We start from the raw sequence: 22096 nt of genomic DNA, 5'->3' as shown, positions 1-22096 counted from the left end.
GCAAACAACTACCTCTGCAGACGGCATGTCTGGACCTGTGGGCTCTGCATGTGGCATCTCTCAGTGCCCAGCAGGTCTACGCCACTCAGTGCGCTGGTGTTTTTCTGAAGGTACAGTACAGTTGCTGTGCCATCGTTTATCAGTGTGAATAGCATTAATCCAGAAATTGTTACATTATCTGAGGTGTTGTTTCAGATGATGTCTTTTATTAATGTGGCTTTTCTTTGTTGGCTAAATTACCATTCAATGGTTACAGTTTATAACCAGATCATCTAGTAACATCAGCTTGGAAACCGGCCATTTATTCACTTATCGACCACAACATTAAAACCACTGATAGGAGAAGTGAATAACAACCTGTGATAACTCAGTTCTGCTAGGGGAATGGACCTGACAGGCTAGCTTTCAGTTCACTTATGCATCAGTGAGCCTAAAGTGTCCATGACCCTGTTGCTGCTTCGCCAGTTGTCAATCCTTAGACCACTTTTGTTACGTACTGAGCACACTGTACTGGAACACCCAACAAGACCTATTTTTTTGGAGATGCTCTGACCAAAACACTGAGTTTGGCCTTTGTCAAAGTCGCTCAGATCTTTACGCTCCAAGATCAGTGTCAAGATCTGAGAGTGCACTATTCAAATATTTCCCTCATTACTGTGGTCTCACATTCACTCGAGAAATGTTTGCACTTTGTTTTTGAAAGGTTGTGCCATGGTGTTGAGCTGCTAGCGAGAAATGAGTGGTACAAATAAGAAGTGTTCAAGTGGGGCAAGTTCTTAAGTGATCATTTAGAAAAAAGTTACTGTAAAGGCATCATAAGTGATTCTGGAAAGCTACTTTTCTTACAGCATTTATTTATCTTTCATGGTTGAGCAGTATGTTTCAATAAGGAACCAACTGTAGTTTGTTGGTGGTTGAAGTTTAACTTGTCTGTAAGTTTTTATTCACTGTTGGAAACTCATTTGTAACCCGAGCTGTTTAGTTTTGTAGCACTTTCAGACTGTGTTTACTTTCATGCAAATTGAGTGACCCCAAATTTGGAGTCAGTTCCACATTAATTATGCATCAAAATAAAAGTAAAATAAGTAAATATTACCCACCTGTTGAGGAGAAATAGAGCAACATCCTAATCTCTTTTCATGATTTAAAAAATTCAGCGGTCTCTCCACCATCCAAACACCCCCAGATGCCATTTATCCGTCACGCCTGAGTGGACAATAAATTGGAGAGAAAAGCAGAGCTATTTTGGTCTGAGACACATTTCTTTCCCATTTACTGATCCAGAGCTGTAGCGCAAATACAGGGCCATTTTCAACTGTGCAAACAGACCAGAGACCAGCAGAATGGTGAGGAACCATTCCCCTGAATTTGATAAAAAGTGTACTGAAATCACCTAAGAAAACATATACAGCAGATTGTCCATCATGGAGGAGAACCATTTAAGCATAAGCAGAGACAGTTTTGGAGGAACCTTGATTGTCATTATTGGGGTTATTTACACCAGGGGCATAGCACCAAATTCTGGGTCCTATGCACAAGCGGTGCCTATGGGCCCCCCTCAACCACTTCCTCAGTGTTCCGCAAATTTCATATAATCATTTTCATCGTAAAAACTATGTGGTATTATATTTTTCTTATGGCTGTGACAAGAAAGTCAACATTAGATGGAACTGCCTTTAGTCTCTTGTTCTAATTAGGCTATAGCCAAACATAGGCCACTGTAAAACACAGAGCATGACTTTAGTGCTGCTAATCACATTAGCTACAGCATAAATATATGCAAACAAAAACGTATTTAGTGTTTACCTCAGATTACAGATAATGCATCATGCTATTTCCGAATTTGTGTCATGCAGATTTTAGCACTGACTATGGCGGTGGTATTGAAGCGTTTTATATCCATAAGACTTCATTTAATGTAGGCTATTTGCTTTCACATTTAGGCTCAACTTTCTTGGGGAATGTATTTGTTGGTAGTTGCTTTTCCTCATTTCTTTTTTCCCCCTTCTTCTTTCCTGCCTCTGTTTCTTTTCTGAAAACCGGATTTAGCTTTCTTGGGCATCGTCTTCCATAGCACGGATACGACTCGCACTGCCCTGCTGAAAAATCCAGCATAAGACCAGTTTAAGATCAGGTAGCTGGTTTCAGATGTCTTGAGCTGGTCTTTGATGGTCAAGGTGGTGGGAAAGCTGGCGATTTAGTGAAAACATACCCTATACTGATAAGCTAACTGGTTGACCAGCTCTTGACCAGCATAGCATATGTTGCATTTGATTTTGGTCATGCTTGGTGGTGCTGGTCATGTTGGTCAACCAGCCTGGTCATGGGGGGTCAACCTGCATGGTCCAGCTTGGTCAGGTTAATCATGCTTTTAGTTCAGCTAAACCATCACATTTAACTTAAAACATGCAAGCTGGGCATGCTGTCTTTCAGCAGGGTGCCACTTCAGTAGAGTAAATGCCAAGTTTAATGCGCCTAGTTAAAAAGCCCGGGGAAGGCGGACAAAGCCATTTGAGGTGAGGGTGCCTGTCCTCAGACACTATATGTAGGCTAGGACACATTCCATTAATCAACTGATTTATTTACCCGAAACATTACATTTACCATTTATTGTGATCTTTAAATTATATATTTAAAGGAAAATAAAATTCCACTCCTCAAGGGCCGTCCCTCAACTTGGGGCCCTGGGAACTCTGCCCCCCGACTTTTCACCCCACTACGACGCCCCTGATTGTCACTGTACCCCTGTTCTCTGAGAAAGTAGAGAATGATGACCGTGCCTGGTAATGCCAGTCACATTTGGTGACTCAGTCTCTCTCTCTGGTCCTCAGTATTGGAATGCACATTCTGTTCTTTGGTTTATTTATTTATGCCTCTTTCTCTTCTCCCTGCTCCTGTGTCCTTTAACTTTTCGGTTGACTGGAGCGAACAATCCTGAGAACAGCGTGTACCCTCTTTACCCCCACCTTAGTCGAGAGGAAACAACTGGAACATTTATTTTCCTGCTTTTACAGTGTTTTCATTGGGCCGAAGTCTGTGCTGAGTGTGAAGCGCTGGTTTATGGAGCTACTTCGTGAGAGTGAGTGAAGAGCCACTTCCCCCGACACACACATATATACACACACACACACACACATTTTTTTGGGGTGGTGTTCTGTGCTCTCTTGCCATGTCTTTTTTTTTTCCGCTCCCCTTCCATATAAATACTGAGGGGGTGATGACTGATCCAGGCTAATAAAAGCCCTCTCGCTGCGCTAACTGCAACATTGTTGTTCTTGTATCATAATTCAGTAATTCTCTTGGCATTTACTTTTCCACCACACAGCATTAGAAGCCCCCAACAGTACTTTGCTTTAAAAACGACTGCCTGTAAAGCATTAGGCGTCTTTGATTAATGACCTGACTTCTCAGATTAGCTGATGAAGGGCACAGGTACAAAATAACATCACACCCATGTTGAGCTTTTCCTTGACTTTAGTGCTTGACTTCTGGGAATGAACCAGTATGGGAAGTATAAGCAAGTTATTTTCTATTTTTAATGTGTCATATTATTATTATGTTATAAATATAAAGTAAGAAAAATGTTTTTCAGGATAAGGGCCCCTTAAAACACCAGAGACTTATTGTAGGTTTGACTAATATATATATTTGTGTATATACGTGAGTGGCAAAAACAGCCTGTTTGGAAAGCATCATCATTGTGATGTCACACTATAAATATATTTACATAATCCCACTCACCCAGTCATTAATCCTACACTAATTTAGCCCCGCCCACTACTGCTGAAGTAATGATGAATGCTGTTAACTGCAGACAGTCTGTGGCGGAGTTGTTGGAGTGTAATATTTGCACTAAGCAAATGTTATGCTGTTTGACTTTCAGCAAGTGAATGGATCACTGTTGCTTTCTAAAGGATGAGACATCTGATAATATCTAATATTTTTCATGCACATGTCTATAACAATGCTAATATGTTAATATAAAAACTGTAATGCTTACCCACAGACATTATTTAGCTTCCACCTTTAGTTAAAGCTATATAACAATGTTTTTTATGTACACTATGTGAGTGGTTAAGGACATGGATTTTAGTGCAGGATCGCTGAGGCTTTATTTCAGAGGTCTGCTGAGATATTTTCAAACCGTGAGAGTCCTCTAATTCCATAATAGCATATTAAAGCCTTAAGCTTTTTTTTTAATGTAAGATCTCTTTGTTCTCCTCGAGTGTCTCCCACACCCTTGCTCACCGTAGCCATAACGCTTTTCACTTTGTCAGCTGTCATTAAAGCACAGGCAGATCCTATTTTAATGAATGTTAAATTGTTTTGTTACCTGTCATTAAATGGGGAGGTTCCTCTGAACTGGGTCTGAACCTGTCCAGAATGCAAGCAAAAACCAAACCAACTCTGTGTTTTCAGAAGCAAAACATGGCTCTGCCCCCCCACCTCTCTCTCGTGTCTTTGGTGTGTCGCCAGCCAGAGAATTCTGATGGAGAGAAATTGCAGTTAATACAGTGTGGACCAGTCCAACAATCTCAATCCTTTCCATAATTTTTGGTATGTTTAGTTCCTTAAACAAACCACTTTGCTTGCTGCGGTATGAAATGGTATCTCCTCACCTTGGAGTTGTGTACGTTCATTCAGCACTAGCTCTGAGAACATCTGACCGCAAACCTGATCTTTTGGGAAATCTAAAAATTAATTCTGAAACTCCAGGTCTATATTATGGGATAGCTCCTTACTTTGAAATGACAAAACATTACATACAGACTTGGCGAAGTGAATGGTGTAGGTTCATACACGGAAACAGACTGTAAACAACTTGTTTTAAATTCATAACAATGACTATGATGTCACAATCGTACTCATTTGGCCTCAGATTGGTTGAATCAGAATTAGGACAGTGATGCTTGAGTGCTGTTAATGCAGACGACAGTGCAAGTTTAAACGAATAAATGTTATGCTGTTGCTGACTGTTGGGAAGTAAATTGTGGGTGGCTGTGAGGTTTATAACCCTCTAATCAATGCTTGGCACTGAGCACTCAGCACTCAAATATTTTATGCAGCCTGTTTTGATTCAGGTTTTTCTACAGTCCGTATATAACTGGGCACAGTTGGACCACTGTTATTTTTAATCGCTATAACAATGCAACAGTATACAATATAAGTTTGGGACACAACACAATTGAATATCTCTGTCCAGAGGTAGATGAATTCACTAACTATATGGGGTGTCTACATACATTGTCACTACCCAATGAAAAACCTGTATCTCCATACTTGTTGACACAAATTTGTTGAGCATTTGTTGAGCAGATGTCCTTCACATTGTGTAAAGATAATGAATGGACAGATAGAAATGCTTCAAAATGACTTGGAACAGAATGTTTTTACATTGACTTCCATTGAAAGTTAAGTAGGATTTTTCCTTCTCCTGTAAAGCTAACTTTTTCATGACAGTGACCATATGAACATTCAGTGAAGCCTGTGTAGTAGCTCTTCACTTAATAGCATCCACATTAGCGTTCCTGTGGCACCACCCTTGATACACTCAGGCCTTTTTGGAGGCCAAGAATGACCAACAAACTCAGTGCCACCTTCTATTTTCTTTCACAGTGACAAGGCATGGACTCACATGCTGACACTAGAGTCGGTCGTCTCCTGGTCAGTTTCAGATATGGATCAATTTAGAGGCTGTTACATGATCCACATGGCCCTCCGACTTCCTTCTGCAAACAGAGCTGTGACAGCGTAGGTCAGGCCAGCCCAGCTCAGTGAAGAAAGCTACATCTTCCAGAGTTTTGCTGGGCACATTGGGAAATGGCTCAGGTTTCAGCGAATGCTTTTCATCAGCTGGAAGGGCTTTTCTGTTCATTGGGGGAAAATATACACTTCATGTTATGGCTGCAAACAGAATGTGGGGAATCGATGCGTAAGGAACGGACACATACTTTGGGCTTAGGCGGAAATAAAAAAAATAAAATAAAATTTGGGTGGTCATCGGATACAATTGAATGTGACCAGCATAAATAGTTAAAGTAATAGTTGGAGCTACAAAGCTAATGTAGCCTGTCATGGAGGCTTATATCTCACCAATTAGCATTGTGCTAGCTACACACTTACTTTAAAACTGTATCAAGTCTAAGAACTCTCACCTAAAACTAGCATTAACTCTTATTGTTATGTCATGCCAGAAGAAGCAAATTTACTACCACGCAAGTCTTAACTGACTGATGTGGGTCAGTGTTAAAGAGGAAACGTTCCATCTGTTTGATCATTCTGATACTACAGTTAACGTTAGCGTGAAAAATTCCTTAATGTCTGATTCTGAGTCTTGTATCCATGTCCTGATTCTATTTCTTCAAGCCTATCTCCTCTCTCCTCATCCGTTAGCCCAGCAGCCAGGGTTAAACTTATCCCTGAAAAGCCGCCAGCGCTGATGAGTTTGGTTAAGTTACATTAAAGCGTGACCATCATGACGTAAATATGGTTTCCAATTCCTGAAGCCTAGCAGAGATAATCACAGAGTACGAGCGGGGGAATTTTTTTAGCACAAGAACATATTTTCATATGGTTCAGCAAAGCAAAAAATAGACCCGGATTTACATTCTGGCTTTTGCGTGAGGGCTGCGGGGGTCACTTGAAATACAAAGCCAATACTAGAAAATTAGGTGAAATTCAAACAAACACTGATAGATTTGTGAATGCATTTCGAACTGTAACTGAACAAATCCACCACAAAACAAGACACTAATTATGTCATCTTTAAACATATTTAACCAACTTTATTTCTTCTCCTGATACAGATGCTTGTAATACATTCCATTTCAAAGATGGAACAGAAGCAGTTTTATATTAGAAATATTAGAAAATGCTTCATAAACACATTAAACAGATGATGTAATCAGGCTAGCGAATAAAATCACTGTCCAAGAAAGACCTCCGCTTAAGGCCCGACACTTGGCCAAAAAATGCCCCAGTGCAGTTTAATTGCAATGTGTGGCTGCTGGGTTTCAGCTTTCTCACCCTCTACAGCTCCTGCTATCATTAGATTCAAGGGATCTGGAGAAATCTGTGTGTGTAAAGTTCATGAGACAAAATATGAAGACAAAGGCCCCGTACAGATATAAATCTAAAGACTTATGAGTGGATGAATGGCCAAAATCTACTTTCAGAGCTGGATTAATTAGGTGCCTTCAGTCCCCAGATGATTATGAGTTGTGGATACAATAGGAGGTGATGGAGCACGCTAGTAACCTTCCACCGTTCCAAATGTTTTGAACAAGTTGGAATGAGCATGTTCATGAAACAACAGAATTGATGCGAAACAAACTTGTAAATGTGGTATTTGTGAACACAATTTTTTAATCACTGCTCTTTAATATTATTTTTTTTACTGGAATTTGCCTATAATTCTGTACATATTTTGAAGTTATGATTTGTATAAATGGCTGTAAGACTCAGATAAAATGTGCTTTCTGTATCTATTAGCAAACATCTGAGAATTTTGTGGCTCCACCGGCTTTTCAAACTCCCACACCAGGTTAAAGCAAACCCAGCACACCCCTGTCTTAGGTTTAGTGTTCTTTACAGGGTCGTGTTGTACATGGCTCTAAGAGCATCGCTTCCAGTGAATCCATTCATCATCTGTTCATCATCGCGTGCAGGTCACCTCCAAGCTCCGGCTGCAAACTAAATCCAGACCCGGGCCCGGCCTCAAAGCTAATGTGACACTGAGGTAAATACAATTAAGCTCAGCCACAGGAAAGTCTGGCTTATTACTGTTTATCTTTAAACCCGACTCCCTGCCTCCGCCTGGCTCCATGCCAGCAGACATCAGGATTCTTTCCTCTCTCGTTTCGGTCTAGGGCGTCCTTGTGGAGCAGAGGAGAGAAAAGACCAGTCCTACGAGTCGGCTTGGTTTATTCTTGTTAACTGACCTTTCTCATGTCTGTTACATGGGAAAATTAAAACAAAGCAATATATTAATTTGTTGGAAAAACATATTTATGAAACGTATATTCATTTCTGCAAGACACGTTTTGATTGGAAAAAGAAGTTTAAGCTTTTTTTTTTTTTTTTAGACACATTTTCAAACCTGGTGAATATTCAATAAGATTTCTACATTTCAAACTTTATGGAAAATGTATTTAAATATTTACTGAACTTTCTACTGAAACAAAGCTAATTTTCTTCATATTATCATACATTCTCTTCCTGTTTCACCCTTGTGTACTTTATTAGGCAGGGCACATTAAATGTTGCATGAGACACATTTAATGAGATGTCACATTTTTTGCCATAATTATAAACTCCGGAACTTACCCAGAGTCAAAAGCTCTCAAGGACATCTAATAAGAAAGGTGAATAAATTGGACCCATATGAATGACTGAATCCCCGTTACTGAAATATCGGTGATGGTTGTATGACAAATGATATGCAGCCAATGGCGCTCCTGCAAAACTCTACAACGTTACTAGTTTATTACTTAAAGTCTGGCCGAGATGTGGGCTTTTGTTACAGCCTTGTTACTTCTGCCCTCTAACATTGCTGAAAGTGCCTCCTTTTCAGAGCCAGGCGGTTGCTTTGTGAGAGGAGTGCGTGATTGGATTTGTTGTGAATTGTGAAGGATGATGTAAAGCAGTGCGATGGCGTCTCGTCCATGTTGTTTTTGCGGTCCCCAGCAACTCCATCTGTTTCTGCTTATCGCATCCACTCACTCTGCAGACTCCTCCATAGCTGACCTCTGTCAGAGAGGGACCTTTATCTTGAGTTTCAGATAGATGAACTCAGGGTTAACCCTATTACGCTTCTCTGAATGGCGATAACTTGTTTTAACAACATATAAGTGGATAATGCAACGTTTGAAAAAAGGTTATATAATTACACTGGATCATATCTTTAATCAAGAATTCTGACATATGATCCTGGTTGAATTATGAATCCAAGTACTTTCATCTCTGTAGAACCCTAACAATGCACATAAACTCTCTGGCCACTTTATTGGAAACACCTGCCTTGTAGCTCCATGTTTCTGGTGCATAGTTAGAGACTGAAGCTCATTTGTTAGCTATGTTGTTGTCTGTGTTTTATCGTCAAATGTCATACGGTGTCAGAAACCACATAAGTGAATCTATAAGAAAGTATTTTACACCTAAACATGGCTTTAGGCAACTGTAAAATAATTTTGATAAGCAGTATGCTTGATGCTATATGTTTGATTTACTTGTTAGCAACATTGTTCTAGAGGGAAAAAAATATATAAAATATATGTAAACTTATGTTTCGTATAATGGCCTATACATGTATTAAAGGAAATATTGTGTTAAGTTTTACCAAAATACTACTGCTAATTGTACACTAGCATGTAAAGCAGTTATGCTAGTCATGCAGTTAGTTATGAAATCTGGTTACAGACTTTGTACCTCAGACCAAAGTGCAGAAGCTGATTACAGATAACAGGCTGCAGCTTCCAATCAAACCAGGAAATCAGTATCTGGCCTTAGCCTTGCGTGACAATAAACCTCATAGGTATTTTTTGTATTCCTGTTTCAAAATGGTTCCTGAAAAGACACCAGCATGTGTCGATTCATGGCCACAGAGGAACTGTAGACATCGCTGTGATATATCTGAGCCTCTGCTGCCAGATAAGATCCATGTCTGTAGGCTCTCACTGTTTGTCTTTGTTTGGGCAGGGCCCAGTGACTCCAAGACGAAGCTGGGCTGGGCCACCCTCCCATCGTCTATATGCAGGTTTACCGGGTCCGGCAAACAAATCTGAATCCGAAAATTAGCTTAAACTTCACAAGAAGCTGAAATCAGTCCAAAGATTGTGTCCCAGTAAAAATGAGGAATTTGGACATAAATCTGACTATTTTTGAAACAACAACAACAACAAAAACCCTGAATAATTGACATGGGTATTCAATTGGAAATTGCCTGAATTTGGCCTTAATGTGAATACTATTTTCACAGAATGCAACACAATATATTTAATGAATACAGCTATATATTTACCCCCACCAGGATCAATATATATTTCTAAAATTAGTAGTTTTTATAATTTACTGCCTGTATTCCCAAATGCTGTGCATATAGTAGAACTGGATTGTGATTCACTCAGTCACTTATTCATTCAATGCAAGGGGTGCTTTGCATTAACAGTACATTGGTTTTATTAAAGAAGACACAATGCACAACTTCATCATTTGTATTGTCCAACTATCCCATTAAGCACATTGTCAAACTTGGCACTCTGTCTGTGACTTGCTAAAAGGAGGGAGGATGGAGCCGATGGACTGTGAGAGTAGAAATGCAGCTGATAAATGTCCTGATAAATATTGTGCTCATGTTTGTCTAGTATGAGATACAATCACTGAGGCCTGTACAGCTGTTAAACTAGCCGTAACACCAGAGCTATAAATCTGACAATATCTGGAGTGTACACGACTGGACCAAAGTGTGCGTTGCTGGACCTGTTTGGTCAGATTGTGCTTTGTAATTAATGTGGACGTATTTACGGGACAGCAACGTTTAATGACACAGATGTGTCATCAACAAACTGACGTCTCTAGATCCTTATCCTTTTGTTTTGTCCATAATGGAAAATATAGTGTTAACTCCTGCTCTCACGAGGTGGTGTTATTCTGACCAACATTGTAGTCAATCTGCATTGGATGAAGCAATAACATTGGTTTCGATTTGGACAAATGTTGCATGCTGAAATGGCCAAAACAAACAAATGGAATGGGGTGCTATGGAGCAGCTGAACATGAGTTCAAGTTCAAGTTCAAGTTCAAGAAGTTTATTATCATTTCAGCAGTATACAGTGTTTACAGTACACAGTGAAACGAAATAGCGTTCCTCCAGGACCAAGGTGCTACATAAGACAATACACAACATTAAAGTGCAACTACTGCAAAGCTAGTGCAAACATAAAACAGTGCATACACATTAAAGTGCAAAAGACATAGAACATAAAACAATACACAACATTAAAGTGCAACTAGTACAAATCCAGTGCAACATAAAACAGTGCACACACATTAAAGTGCAAAAGATATGGCTAAGAAAATACAAAACAATACAAAACAATGTCCCTACAGTACAATACAATACAATGCAATACAAAACAAGGTAAAACCATAAGTACGGAGGGGGTGAGGGAGAGGGACACTGCAATTTAATGAGCCACCTTGCCCAATGTCAGCACTGGGCAGTGGAGCAAATGATATATATTCTGTGCAGTAATAGAGTCCAACATCAATACCCAACCTCTCTGATGCTTTTATGTTTGAATGCTATCAAATCCTCACCGCAACATTCACATCTAGTGTAGAATATTACTTAAGGTTATACCTTACAATGCAATCACTGCCAAGAAATCAATTCAAAACAAAGAAGCTATCACTACGCTCTGATCTTCCAGAATGTTTTAGCTGAGTACTTGCCCTTTCATGTGTGGGAGGTCACTCTTGTCCAGTGATCGGACCAATCAAAGGGAAATGTGCAGCGTGGAGACATTTGTAGTGGGTCCTCCTCAGTCAGGTCTGTATTTCCTTTGTATTGTGGGCCACACACTCACACCACAGATTTCGTCCTTCACTCATCAAGGTTCAGGGGGTCCTGATAACATCCCCAGACCACCACAGGGTTAAACACAGTCTCAGGTGGAGACCACTAGGAGGAGATGACAGAGTCGAGGGGGGCAAAGGTAGATGGCTGAGCAGATTTCGAGAGGACAGTAGTGCTATTCAGAGAGTACAGATGTGGTCTTCTACAAGGTAGAACTAAGGTAAAGTTGAATTGTTTGAATTGTTTCTTGGATCCATTGAGAGGTATTTGATACGGTTTTATATTTACAGTGCTCCTACCCCAGACAGTGTCCCAAAACAGATCTCCATATATATTGGCACCTCAGAAACTTGAGGATGAACCACTGTGAAAGTTTTAAAAAAAGACAAAGCCCCCAAGGGCAGAACCCAATGATTAAGATGAAAACAGATGTAGGGAAGCTCAGATAAAACAGGGAAACTGAGCTGACCAAAGATTGGGTCAAAATTTGTCAAAGACAACAAACAAACAAACAAATAAACAAAAAATCATGCTTTGTAATCATTTCACTAACTCAATCTTAGCAAGCTGGATTTTCTCCACAAGGGGGAGCCATAGCTTTTGTTAAAATCACTAAAATCTCACAAATGTAATGTGTATTTTACACAATTTTCAAAATGCTGGCTGTAGTTTGTTACACAATTGCAGAATATGAATGTAATTAGAATGTGATTGGGAATTGAATTGTCAGTGTGTGTGTTGACTGGGTGATTGTGAGAACAGCACATAGCCTACCTTTCATTTTGTAGAGACTTACATTTAACATTTGCATAATACCTACTAGATTAACCCTAACCTTAACCCAACTTTAAAACATTATGATTTACATGGTGGGGACCAACTGAGGGGTCATCAAGGTCAAGGTCAACCCATAGGTGGATGTTGAGGGAGGAGACCACACTGTTCCTTCACTTTTCCTGCTGGACGTGGGGATCACACTGGTGACCTTCCAGTCCTTCAAGCCCCTTCCCTAAGCGCTAGGCTATGACTCCCGCTGCATATTTTTATTTTATTTGTTTTGACAAAGGCTTCAAGAACCAGAGCTGGACTTCATGTAAGGGTTGCAGTCATGACAGATGTGGTAATGACTTATTACTCTATAAAATAATTGTAGTCTTTGATGCACATTCCTTACACAGACCATTTCTGCTGTTATTACATGATCTATGAGCACTGCTGTACAGTTGGAAATGTCAGCCTCTTCACTGGAACTCGTATGATAACTGTCCTTCAGATCCAAAAGCTGTGTGAACTATTCCAAAAGGATTTCTGCACTTATCCGTATCCCAGAACGAAACAGTGGAAAGTTTTCCTCTAATGAAAAAAGACAAATAACCAAGACATCAGAGCTGTGGAGAAACTACTTACAAACGTCCACGTTGGCCATGTGTCTTATCACTGCTGGGACTCCGCTGTGTTACAGAGAGGGCAAAGCAGACTGGGCGATATGTGATGCTAATTGCTAGTGATGTTTTCCCAGGAATATTTCTTTACCCTGAACCTGGCAGACTGAGTTCTAATCTGCCGAAGAGTCGCTGCCAAACCAGAGAGCTCTATTCTCCGTCTCTTCCAGAGAAACGGCCACTTCAGGCATCCTGCCGTCTGGATCCCAGCGGAGATGGAGGCCGGTTCAGTGATTGTACAGCTGCGGGAACTCGGTTAGACCCCGCTGGCTCAGGAAAAAACACCAACCCCAGTGGCACAAATGTAATATTTGAAATGAAAATGGACTGCAGAGATAGTTTGACATGATTGGTGGGCTGGGTTCTATTAACATTTAAAGGACATGAACAAGACTAGGGAGCTGCCACTTTATTAGAAACATTGTGCTTCCACTGTTTGGCCATTTTATCAGAAACACCACGCAGGTTTATTTTAGGTTTACACATGGGCAGCTCATCATTGGGGCGACGGGCCACGCGCTAGCAAAATTTTTTTTTTTTCTCTCATTCTACCGCAGTATTAACCAAGCTCTGCCAGACAGTTTGTCCTGTCTCTGAGTATCACAGTCCACTAGATTTTGTTCCGTACAGTCCTGCCTCTGTTTGGGCGATTTCAAGATGGTGAAAATTGCCCTAGACTGCTCTCAGACTCTCACATTAAGCCCCTACAAGGTGTGTTCCTGCCTTGTGCCCATTGATTCTGGGTAGGCTCCAGACCCACCATGACCCTGAGATGGATATGCGGTTACAAACAATGAATGAATGAACTGAGGTGTCTTCCAAACCCCTACACTATTCCCTACAAAAAGACAAAGCTTTATGCTCTCATGGTTACTTGTGATATTGCTATATGAGCTGACCAGAAAAATAAAACTCTTCAATGTTAAATGACAGCGTCGAGTTAGTTTCCTGATTAATTTGTACAATACAATGAGCTAGTTGTCAAAATAGCTACCTCTTAAAATTACCCATTGAACAAGTCACCTTAGCTGTCACTGCAACCAATGCAAGAGAGATTTGGTCACCGAAAAATAACCAGGGTAATGCAGATCTTTGGTCAGAATCTGGACATTAATGAAGAGCTATGGCCAACATAAACATAGTCTTGTGGGGTCTTGTAACAAGAGTAAACCTCTGGAGACAAGTTTGGGAACAAAACAAAACAAAACAACATCTGAAGTGTGAAGAATAACACAGGCAAAACAAGATAGCTAATGAAACACCATAGTTTGGAACTGTACATGGAGCTACAAAGCCACATGGGATTTCTGACCAAATGTTTAGCAAGTGCACGGAAGGTTAACCAGGCCAGCTAGATGTCACTGAGGACAAGGCTGGGGTCAGTGAGGTATTCTCCTTGAGGTTTCTGTTTTAAGCTTGTATCTTCCCATGGTACATTCATAGTAGCAGGCCAAAATAGAACAACCTCCCTCTTGGTTTACCCGTGTTGATACAGTTTTATCTTCAAGACCATGCAAATACTGGAGAAAATGAGCCCCTCAAACACTCCTTTATATAGTCCCTCTAAAGGCCCACCTTTGCCAAACCAGTCAAACACATGTCCAGGACATTGTTTTCAACTCTCTGACCTCAACAGAGGGCATAAAGGTGGAGCGTACCCTGACGGTAAACATTGCATGGTCATGTTAAATTTGCCTTTAAGCCGTTTATGTCCCACTGCTGAGGCCATGGACATAATGTCCAGAGGATTGTGGCCAGCTGTGGTATAAATAGAGGATGCAATAAGTCAGCATCAAGGTTTTGGGATGACTGTGGTCAGGAAGGGATGGTTTCCTTTTTGTGTGTCTTTTTTTTTGCCGGTGTGTCTCTAGGGCGCCCAGTAAAATGGTCTTGCAAATAGAAACTGTCTATTTCTGGCCACGTGTGGAACGATGGAAAAGAGCTGATTCAATAAACTGAAGCTGTTATTTATCTGCCTCCGAATGAGGTCAGAGGTTTAATCCAAGATCATTGTTCAGGCTCAGAGCGTCTGAGGGTCATCGATGTAGGGTCTGAAGCTGACCGCACCTTCGACACCAACTTTGAAGACAGGCTCTGTCACCAGTGTTTATTGTTTTCTGGGGGCGGTGGAGCTCCGTCATTGTTTTGGATTCTCGGCAGTAGTTTGGGGACTTTTCACGAGAGCTTACACATGTTGGATATTTGGGGCAGTTCAAATGTGCTGTGGTTAAAAAAAAATATATTCTGTGTCCAAACAATTTGATCCACCTTAAAAACCCTCCGGGATAAAACCGTTGGATAGAATGAAGCATGAACGTTTTATGCCGTTGCTTGTGTAAACCACAGCATATTGCCTCACAGCTCCAGGGTCTGAGGGTACTGTCTTCTCCTCTGATATGTGAAGAGAGTAGTGTGTTCTCCCTGTATCTAAGTGGGTTTCCTCCAGGGGATCTGGGGGCTGTGGTTTATTCCCAGAATCCAAAAACCCCGTGAGTGTGTGAGTTAACGTGAGTGTGTGTGTTGCCCTGCGAAGGACTGGCGCCCCCTCCAGGGTGTTTTCCCGCCTTGCGCTCAGCGACACCGCGACCCTGAACTAGACATGCTGTTACAGAGAATTAGTGAATGTGAGTTTGTGAACGACTGGGTGAATGTATGAAATTGTGTGTCAAACCGTGCTCTGAGGTGTGTGTGTCCGGGTGGAGTAATGAACCCAATATTAGAAGCAGAATTCAGCGTTGTCAGGGTTTTGTTTTTCTCCCAAATCAAGGCTATTAATCTTTTTTTTTAAGCACAGTTTGGGCTGAAGATTGTTGTTGGACCTGGTGACCCTGTTCAGACTTACACGCTGATAGCAGATCCACAGAAAGCTCCATTTCCTCATGTAGATCCATTTTACTATGACTGCTGTGGACAAGTGTGTGCCGACTGCCCCGGGGGCAGATTTTAATCAGTTTAATGGAACTGAGATGAAGATAAATGTAAGACTGGGTTAATGTCTTCTCTTTCTTTTCCCAGAGCATCTGTCAGAGCCACTGTGACCCGAAGGGAGCTATACCCTCCTCTAAAAGCCATTTGATGAGCGTGTCTGAAGCCACAGGTCTACCCCCACACTCTTAACTGTGGCCTGCTGGAAATGTACTGTACATACTTCAGATGCTATCTGACGGCCGCGGAGAGGAGCGCGCAGTGATGGACACGGCCGTTTTAGAGATAGGGCTGATTTCTTGTCTGTGCATTTACGGAATGTGTGCTTGGAGCATGGCTGTGCTTGCCTTTCTACATTCAGCGTGAAAGAAGACAGTAAGCTTTGAGGGGGACTTATGGTAAACAAATGTTTTTCCGTGCTTTCAGAATTACTTTGACTATGAAATATGTTTTTTTTCTCAGTGCTTTGTGCATTATTAGGAATGCGATGGGACATCTGTTCATCCATATTCTGCATATTCTGACCCTCTTTAGGGCCACAGTGGACCAGGAGCCCTCTCGGTATCATTGGACCCAAGGCAAGAACACACTCTGGTCAGGGTGTTGATCCATCAGAGCTTCACACAGTCACTCACACACTTGCCTGGTACTGGGGGAGCACAGTGGTGCTGCAGGTAGTGTTGTGGCTACACAGCTCCAGGGTCCTTGGGGTCCTGGCTTTCATCCTTTCCCCTGGCCACTGTCTATGAGGAGTTTGCTGTGTTCTCTATGTGTCTGTGTAGGTTTCCTCTGTGTCATGTTGCTAGGTGAAGTGTAGTTCTCCACAGGTGAGAATGTGTAAGTGACTGGGTCCAGGGTGTGTTCCGAGTAGGAGCTAAACCCACAGCAGCCCTGAACAGGATGAAGCGATATTAGAACAGAGGTGGTGTATATAATATTCCATATTCAGTTTACAGGCCTTTAGCTTAAGTTTAGGTGTAAAATAAATGTCAAGGAGGTATGAGGACATTTTGGGAGATCTGAAACACGAGGCATTTAAACGCCTCAGATTTGACCAATAAATGGGCTTTTGCTGCCATCTTCTGTTTTGCTGTGAGAACTACCAGTGATGGATCAACACTACAGTGTTTTCTGCATAGCAGGGGCCCTCAAATTTGTAATCAACGGGCCAGCTCACAGTTTTTTGGGGGGAGCTGGGCTGCAACCAGAAAAGAAAACATCAAAAAAAAAAAAAAAAAACACTATATACCATGTCATAAATAGTCATTCATTCATTCATACATTGTCTGTAGCCGCTTATCCAGTTCAAGGTCGTGCTGGGTCCGGAGCCTACCCTGAATCACTGGACGCAAGGCGGGAATACTCCCTGGAGCGGGCGCTAGTCCTTCACAGGGCAAAGACTCACACACCAATGGACACTTTTCAGTCGCCCATCCACCTACCAATGTGTGTTTTTGGACTGTGGGAGGAAACCGGAGCACCCTGAGGAAACCTACACAGACACTAGGAGAACACACCAACTCCTCACAGACAGTCACCCGGAGCGGGACTCGAACCCACAACCTCCAGGTCCCTGGAGCTGTGTGACTGCGACACTAACCTGCTGCACCACCTCATAAATAGTCATAAATAATTATCAAAATATAAAAACATTTAGTTGTTTTTATTTTGAGATTAAAGTCATAATATTTTGAAAATGTAAAGTCACAGTGGAGTACGGGGTGGCTTTTCATTTTATGGTACATGTGCATGAGCGCCTCTCACCTGTTAGAATTAGATTCACTTTATTGGCCACTGTGTTTGAGGAATTTGTTCTTCACCTTTAACCCGATCCATGCAGTGAAACACACATTTACACACACTAGTGAGTGTAATTACCCATGCAGTGAGCACACAAGCCCAGAGCAGTGGGCGCCCAGGGAAGGGCGCTTCAGTCATGATCTGGCGGCTCTGGGGATCATACCAGCAACCTTCTGGTTACTAGCTCAGTTCCCTAACCACCAGGCCATGGTGGGACTTGGAGTAAAAGACCCAATCGTAACTGTGTGTACGAAATACATTGACTAGACACTGAGAGACCAATATATTAATTTGCACCCAAAATGCTCTTGGGCAGACCACCGGCTGTAGTTAAAGGGGCTGGGGAAATGGAAGTAGCAGGCCGTAGTTTGAAGACCCATGCTGTATAGTCAGTGTATATTGAGGAAGTTCATTCATATTCTCCAATAGTTTCATCCGGATCAAGGGCTTCACTGGACACAAAGCATGAACACACACTGGACACAGCTCCAGTGCATCCCACACACTCACCCAGTCACTCAAACACCAACATCTGTGGACAGTTTCACACACTCACACAGTCTCTCACACTCGTTATATTCAGTTAAAACCTTTCACCAAGTTTATTTGTTTTGGACAAGATCTGGACGTAATGTTTTGACCATGTTTTTAACTGAAAGAGGTAAAAAAAGAAGAAAAACCTCAGCTATAAATGGAAATGGCTAAACATAACATTAACTCATTTAGCATAATTCCCTCACTGTATCCATTTAAACTATTTGCCTTAGTAAGCCCTTCTCCTTTCTGTTGACCTTGTTCATCAAACCATAAATACTCTATAAACATGGCCACAGCAACTGCTAGGACTGGACATCGGCCAGTGGACCACAGAGGCCTGAGACGACCAACAGCTGCCTTAATGTTCCCATGATTTCCAGCTGTATTTTTGTTAACTACTATATAAGTGTATATATATATGTAATGAATGAGTAGAGTTCACAACGTTAATAATTTTTACACAGAGTATAAACATCAAAGACAATAATCTAAATTTAAAGAGCTTTAGATCCCAGTCTCCATTAAAAACTGATCATTCAAACACACCCCAGCTTCTGTGCTGAAATCACTTCTGAGGGAATGGAGAAATATTTCAGCTTGTATTTGATGGTCATTGGGTTCATGTAATTAACTTATATTCATTTGGAAATAATGCCCAATTCTGGAATGAAGCAAAGCGCACATTAACCCTAAAAACAAGCACAGATTTGACTGTATCATATGGGGCATAGATTTTTACATCGTCTGATACATGAAACTTTCATATGACATGGAAACAATCAGAGATCTGAGCGCAGTTGATGAATCAGCCACCAGTGCCTCATTTATATATTGATCACATTAAACATCTGTATGAACAGGAGCATGTTTTAATAGTGACCCAGTGAAAGTATGTGAATGTTAAAGAATGTGAAAGAATCTGAGAGTCGTGAGCCAATAGCTTCTCATAACTGATTGATTGTGTAAACACTTGTAAACAGTGTGTTACTGCAGTGGATTAGAGGCTGTCTTTTTAACTTGAATTTGGCCAGTAGGGGGTGCAGTACACTCACCACTCCAGCTCAAACTCCACCTGTGAGCACAGCCATTGGCTCATGAGCCTCTGTACATCATATGTTCATTGACTTACTGCTGAATCTTCTAGATGAATTAGGGCGTTCTTCATGTAAATGATGTGTAAATAAGATATGGTCAGTTGGGGCTTATTCATCAACTGCGCTCAAATCTCTCTATGTTTCTTCACCACATGATGAAGAGTTTGTAGGTCATTTAGCGCGGTCAGATCTACTCTCACATTTACACAGCCTTGATGAATAAGGGGCAGTGTATCTACAAAAGCTGTGAGGAGGGCATTTTTTATTTTTTTTTTCTGCAAAATTGTTTTTAAACCGATTAACTTTGTGGTCAGATTTTGGGATGTCAGGGTACAAGAGGAAGCCAGAGAATGTAGAGTCGTCCCCATACACCTGCAGCCACACCTCATCCCCCGCCTCTAGCCGGACGCCTGGTCCACATCTCTGTCCAGGTACTGGTCATAGATGAATATGACGGTCTTGTCATTCTGGTAGAGGCTGACCTTGACATCCTTGGTGTAGACAGTAAGGTGGTAGGTGAAGAAGTAGACCCCTCTCAGGACACAACTGAATTTTCCGGCAACGTTGTCGTAGTTGTGCTGGTCATTATAGAAGACCTTGTTGAAGTGGATGGAGAAGTTGGCGGATGGAACCATGTTGGTGAAGCCCATGCTAACAGCTGAGTGATAGGAAAGAGCACTCTCTCCCTGTGCTCCCTTCAGCCCCGGGGTCCCTGGGAACTCCCGAGGACCAGAAACACCAGCCTGTCTCTTCTCACCAGGTGCTCTTCAGGTTTAGTCCTTTCCTCTTCTACCACCTCAACATCGGATCTCAGTCCTTCATCTGCATCAGGTTCTTCGTCCAGCAACAGCCTCCAACACAACAGCATGATGATTATCTCCTGAAACATAAACAGCACTGAATTAGTGCGTGAGGCACTTTGAGGGACTCCTGCCCTGTCCTGGGTGTGTTCCTGTCTTGTGCCCCATGTTTTGGGGTGGGCTCTGGGCAAACTATGACCCTGATCAGGATGAAGCAGTTACAGAAGATGAATGAATGAATGAATGACCATTTGAAGGATTCTGAAAGGATTCTGTGTTCAAATAAAAATGCTGATGATAAACAGATCAATGAAGTGATATCAGATAAATACATACACATCAATCATTCTTTCATTCCTAACCACGTCATCCTGATCAGGACTGTGGGGGATCCTGAGCCTATCTGGAATCACTGGCCGCAAGGCAGGAACACACCCTGGACAAGGTGACAGTCTATCACAGGGCATCTCACTCACTCACTCACTCACTCACTCACTCACTCTCACTCACACCTGTGTACAGTTTCACACACTCACCCAGCCACACTCTCACATGCCCTAGGCCCACTGAAATCCTAATTAGTATTAAGTGGCCATCGATGACTGAATAAATGAACGAATGAATAAATGAATGAGAGTTGATGATAGATATGAAGAAATGCAGCTACACAAAGCACTACATTTCTAACACACACTGAGGCAATACACCAGTACTTCCTGACCCTTAGGTCCTTGGCTGATGTTAAATGATCTTAAGCCTGTGGCTGTTTAAAGCCCTGTTACCTGGTCGTGTGTCTCCTTCTGCCGACGTTAGAAGGTCTCTCTTTGTAACTGCTCGACAAGTGTATCTTCCATCACCCGCGGCTCTTCAGACTATATTTACCTTCATCCAAAGTTATTCACAGCTCATTAATCTTAAACAACAGTGCTGTTGTGTCAGAGCGGACGCTCCATGTCACGCTGCCACTCAAACCAGCCTCGATCTCATTAGCCCAGGACGTCCCCCACAGACTCACAACAGCTGCACACTTAGAGGATCTCTGAAAAATATTATTGCTCACTGTTTACCCCACGGACATGACACGCCCTTCAAAAGCTGAACTTTTCTGAGTGTGAGTGACTGGGTGAGTGTGTGAGTGACTGGGTGAGTGTGTGAAACTGTCCACATATTAGAGAGTGTGAGTGACAGAGTGAGTGTGTGAAACTGTCCACAGGTGTGAGTGTGTGAGTGACAGGGTGGGTGTGTGAGAGTGACAGGGTGAGTGTGTGAAACTGTCCACATATTAGAGAGTGTGAGTGACTGAGTGAGTGTGTGAAACTGTCCACAGGTGTGAGTGTGTGAGTGACTGGATGAGTGTGTGAAACTGTCCGCAGGTGTGAGAGCGTGAGTGACTGAGTGAAACTGTCCACAGGTGTGAGATTGTGAGTGACTGGGTGAGTGTATGAAACTGTCCACAGGTGTGAGAGTGTGAGTGACTGGGTGAGTGTGTGAAACTGTCCACAGGTGTGAGTGTGTGAGTGACTGGATGAGTGTGTGAAACTGTCCACAGGTGTGGGAGCGTGAGTGACTGAGTGAAACTGTCCACAGGTGTGAGAGTGTGAGTGACTGGGTGAGTGTGTGAAACTGTCCACAGCTGTGAGAGTGTGAGTGACTGGATGAGTGTGTGAAACTGTCCACAGGTGTGAGAGTGTGAGTGACTGGGTGAGTGTGTGAAACTGTCCACAGGTGTGAGAGTGTGAGTGACTGGATGAGTGTGTGAAACTGTCCACAGGTGTGAGAGTGTGAGTGACTGGGTGAGTGTGTGAAACTGTCCACAGGTGTGAGAGTGTGAGTGTGTGAAACTGTCCACAGGTGTGAGAGTGTGAGTGACTGGGTGAGTGTGTGAAACTGTCCACAGGTGTGAGAGTGTGAGTGACTGGATGA

General features: G+C 42.1%; 1 protein-coding gene across 1 annotated transcript in view; it reads right to left on the bottom strand.

Moving 5' to 3' along the window:
- Positions 1-5671: 5671 nt before the first annotated feature.
- LOC136675450 (adiponectin-like) overlaps positions 5672-22096 on the bottom strand; it is a 47388-nt gene continuing 30963 nt past the window's right edge. Inside the window, 4 exon segments of the mRNA XM_066652003.1 lie at positions 5672-5867; positions 15085-15135; positions 19696-19774; positions 19777-20138. Of these exon segments, the coding sequence (XP_066508100.1) occupies positions 5672-5867; positions 15085-15135; positions 19696-19774; positions 19777-20138 (688 nt within the window).

This window comes from Hoplias malabaricus, chromosome X1, assembly GCF_029633855.1.
Source record: "Hoplias malabaricus isolate fHopMal1 chromosome X1, fHopMal1.hap1, whole genome shotgun sequence".
NCBI lineage: Eukaryota > Metazoa > Chordata > Actinopteri > Characiformes > Erythrinidae > Hoplias > Hoplias malabaricus.
This window is presented reverse-complemented; position numbering and strand designations above follow the sequence as displayed.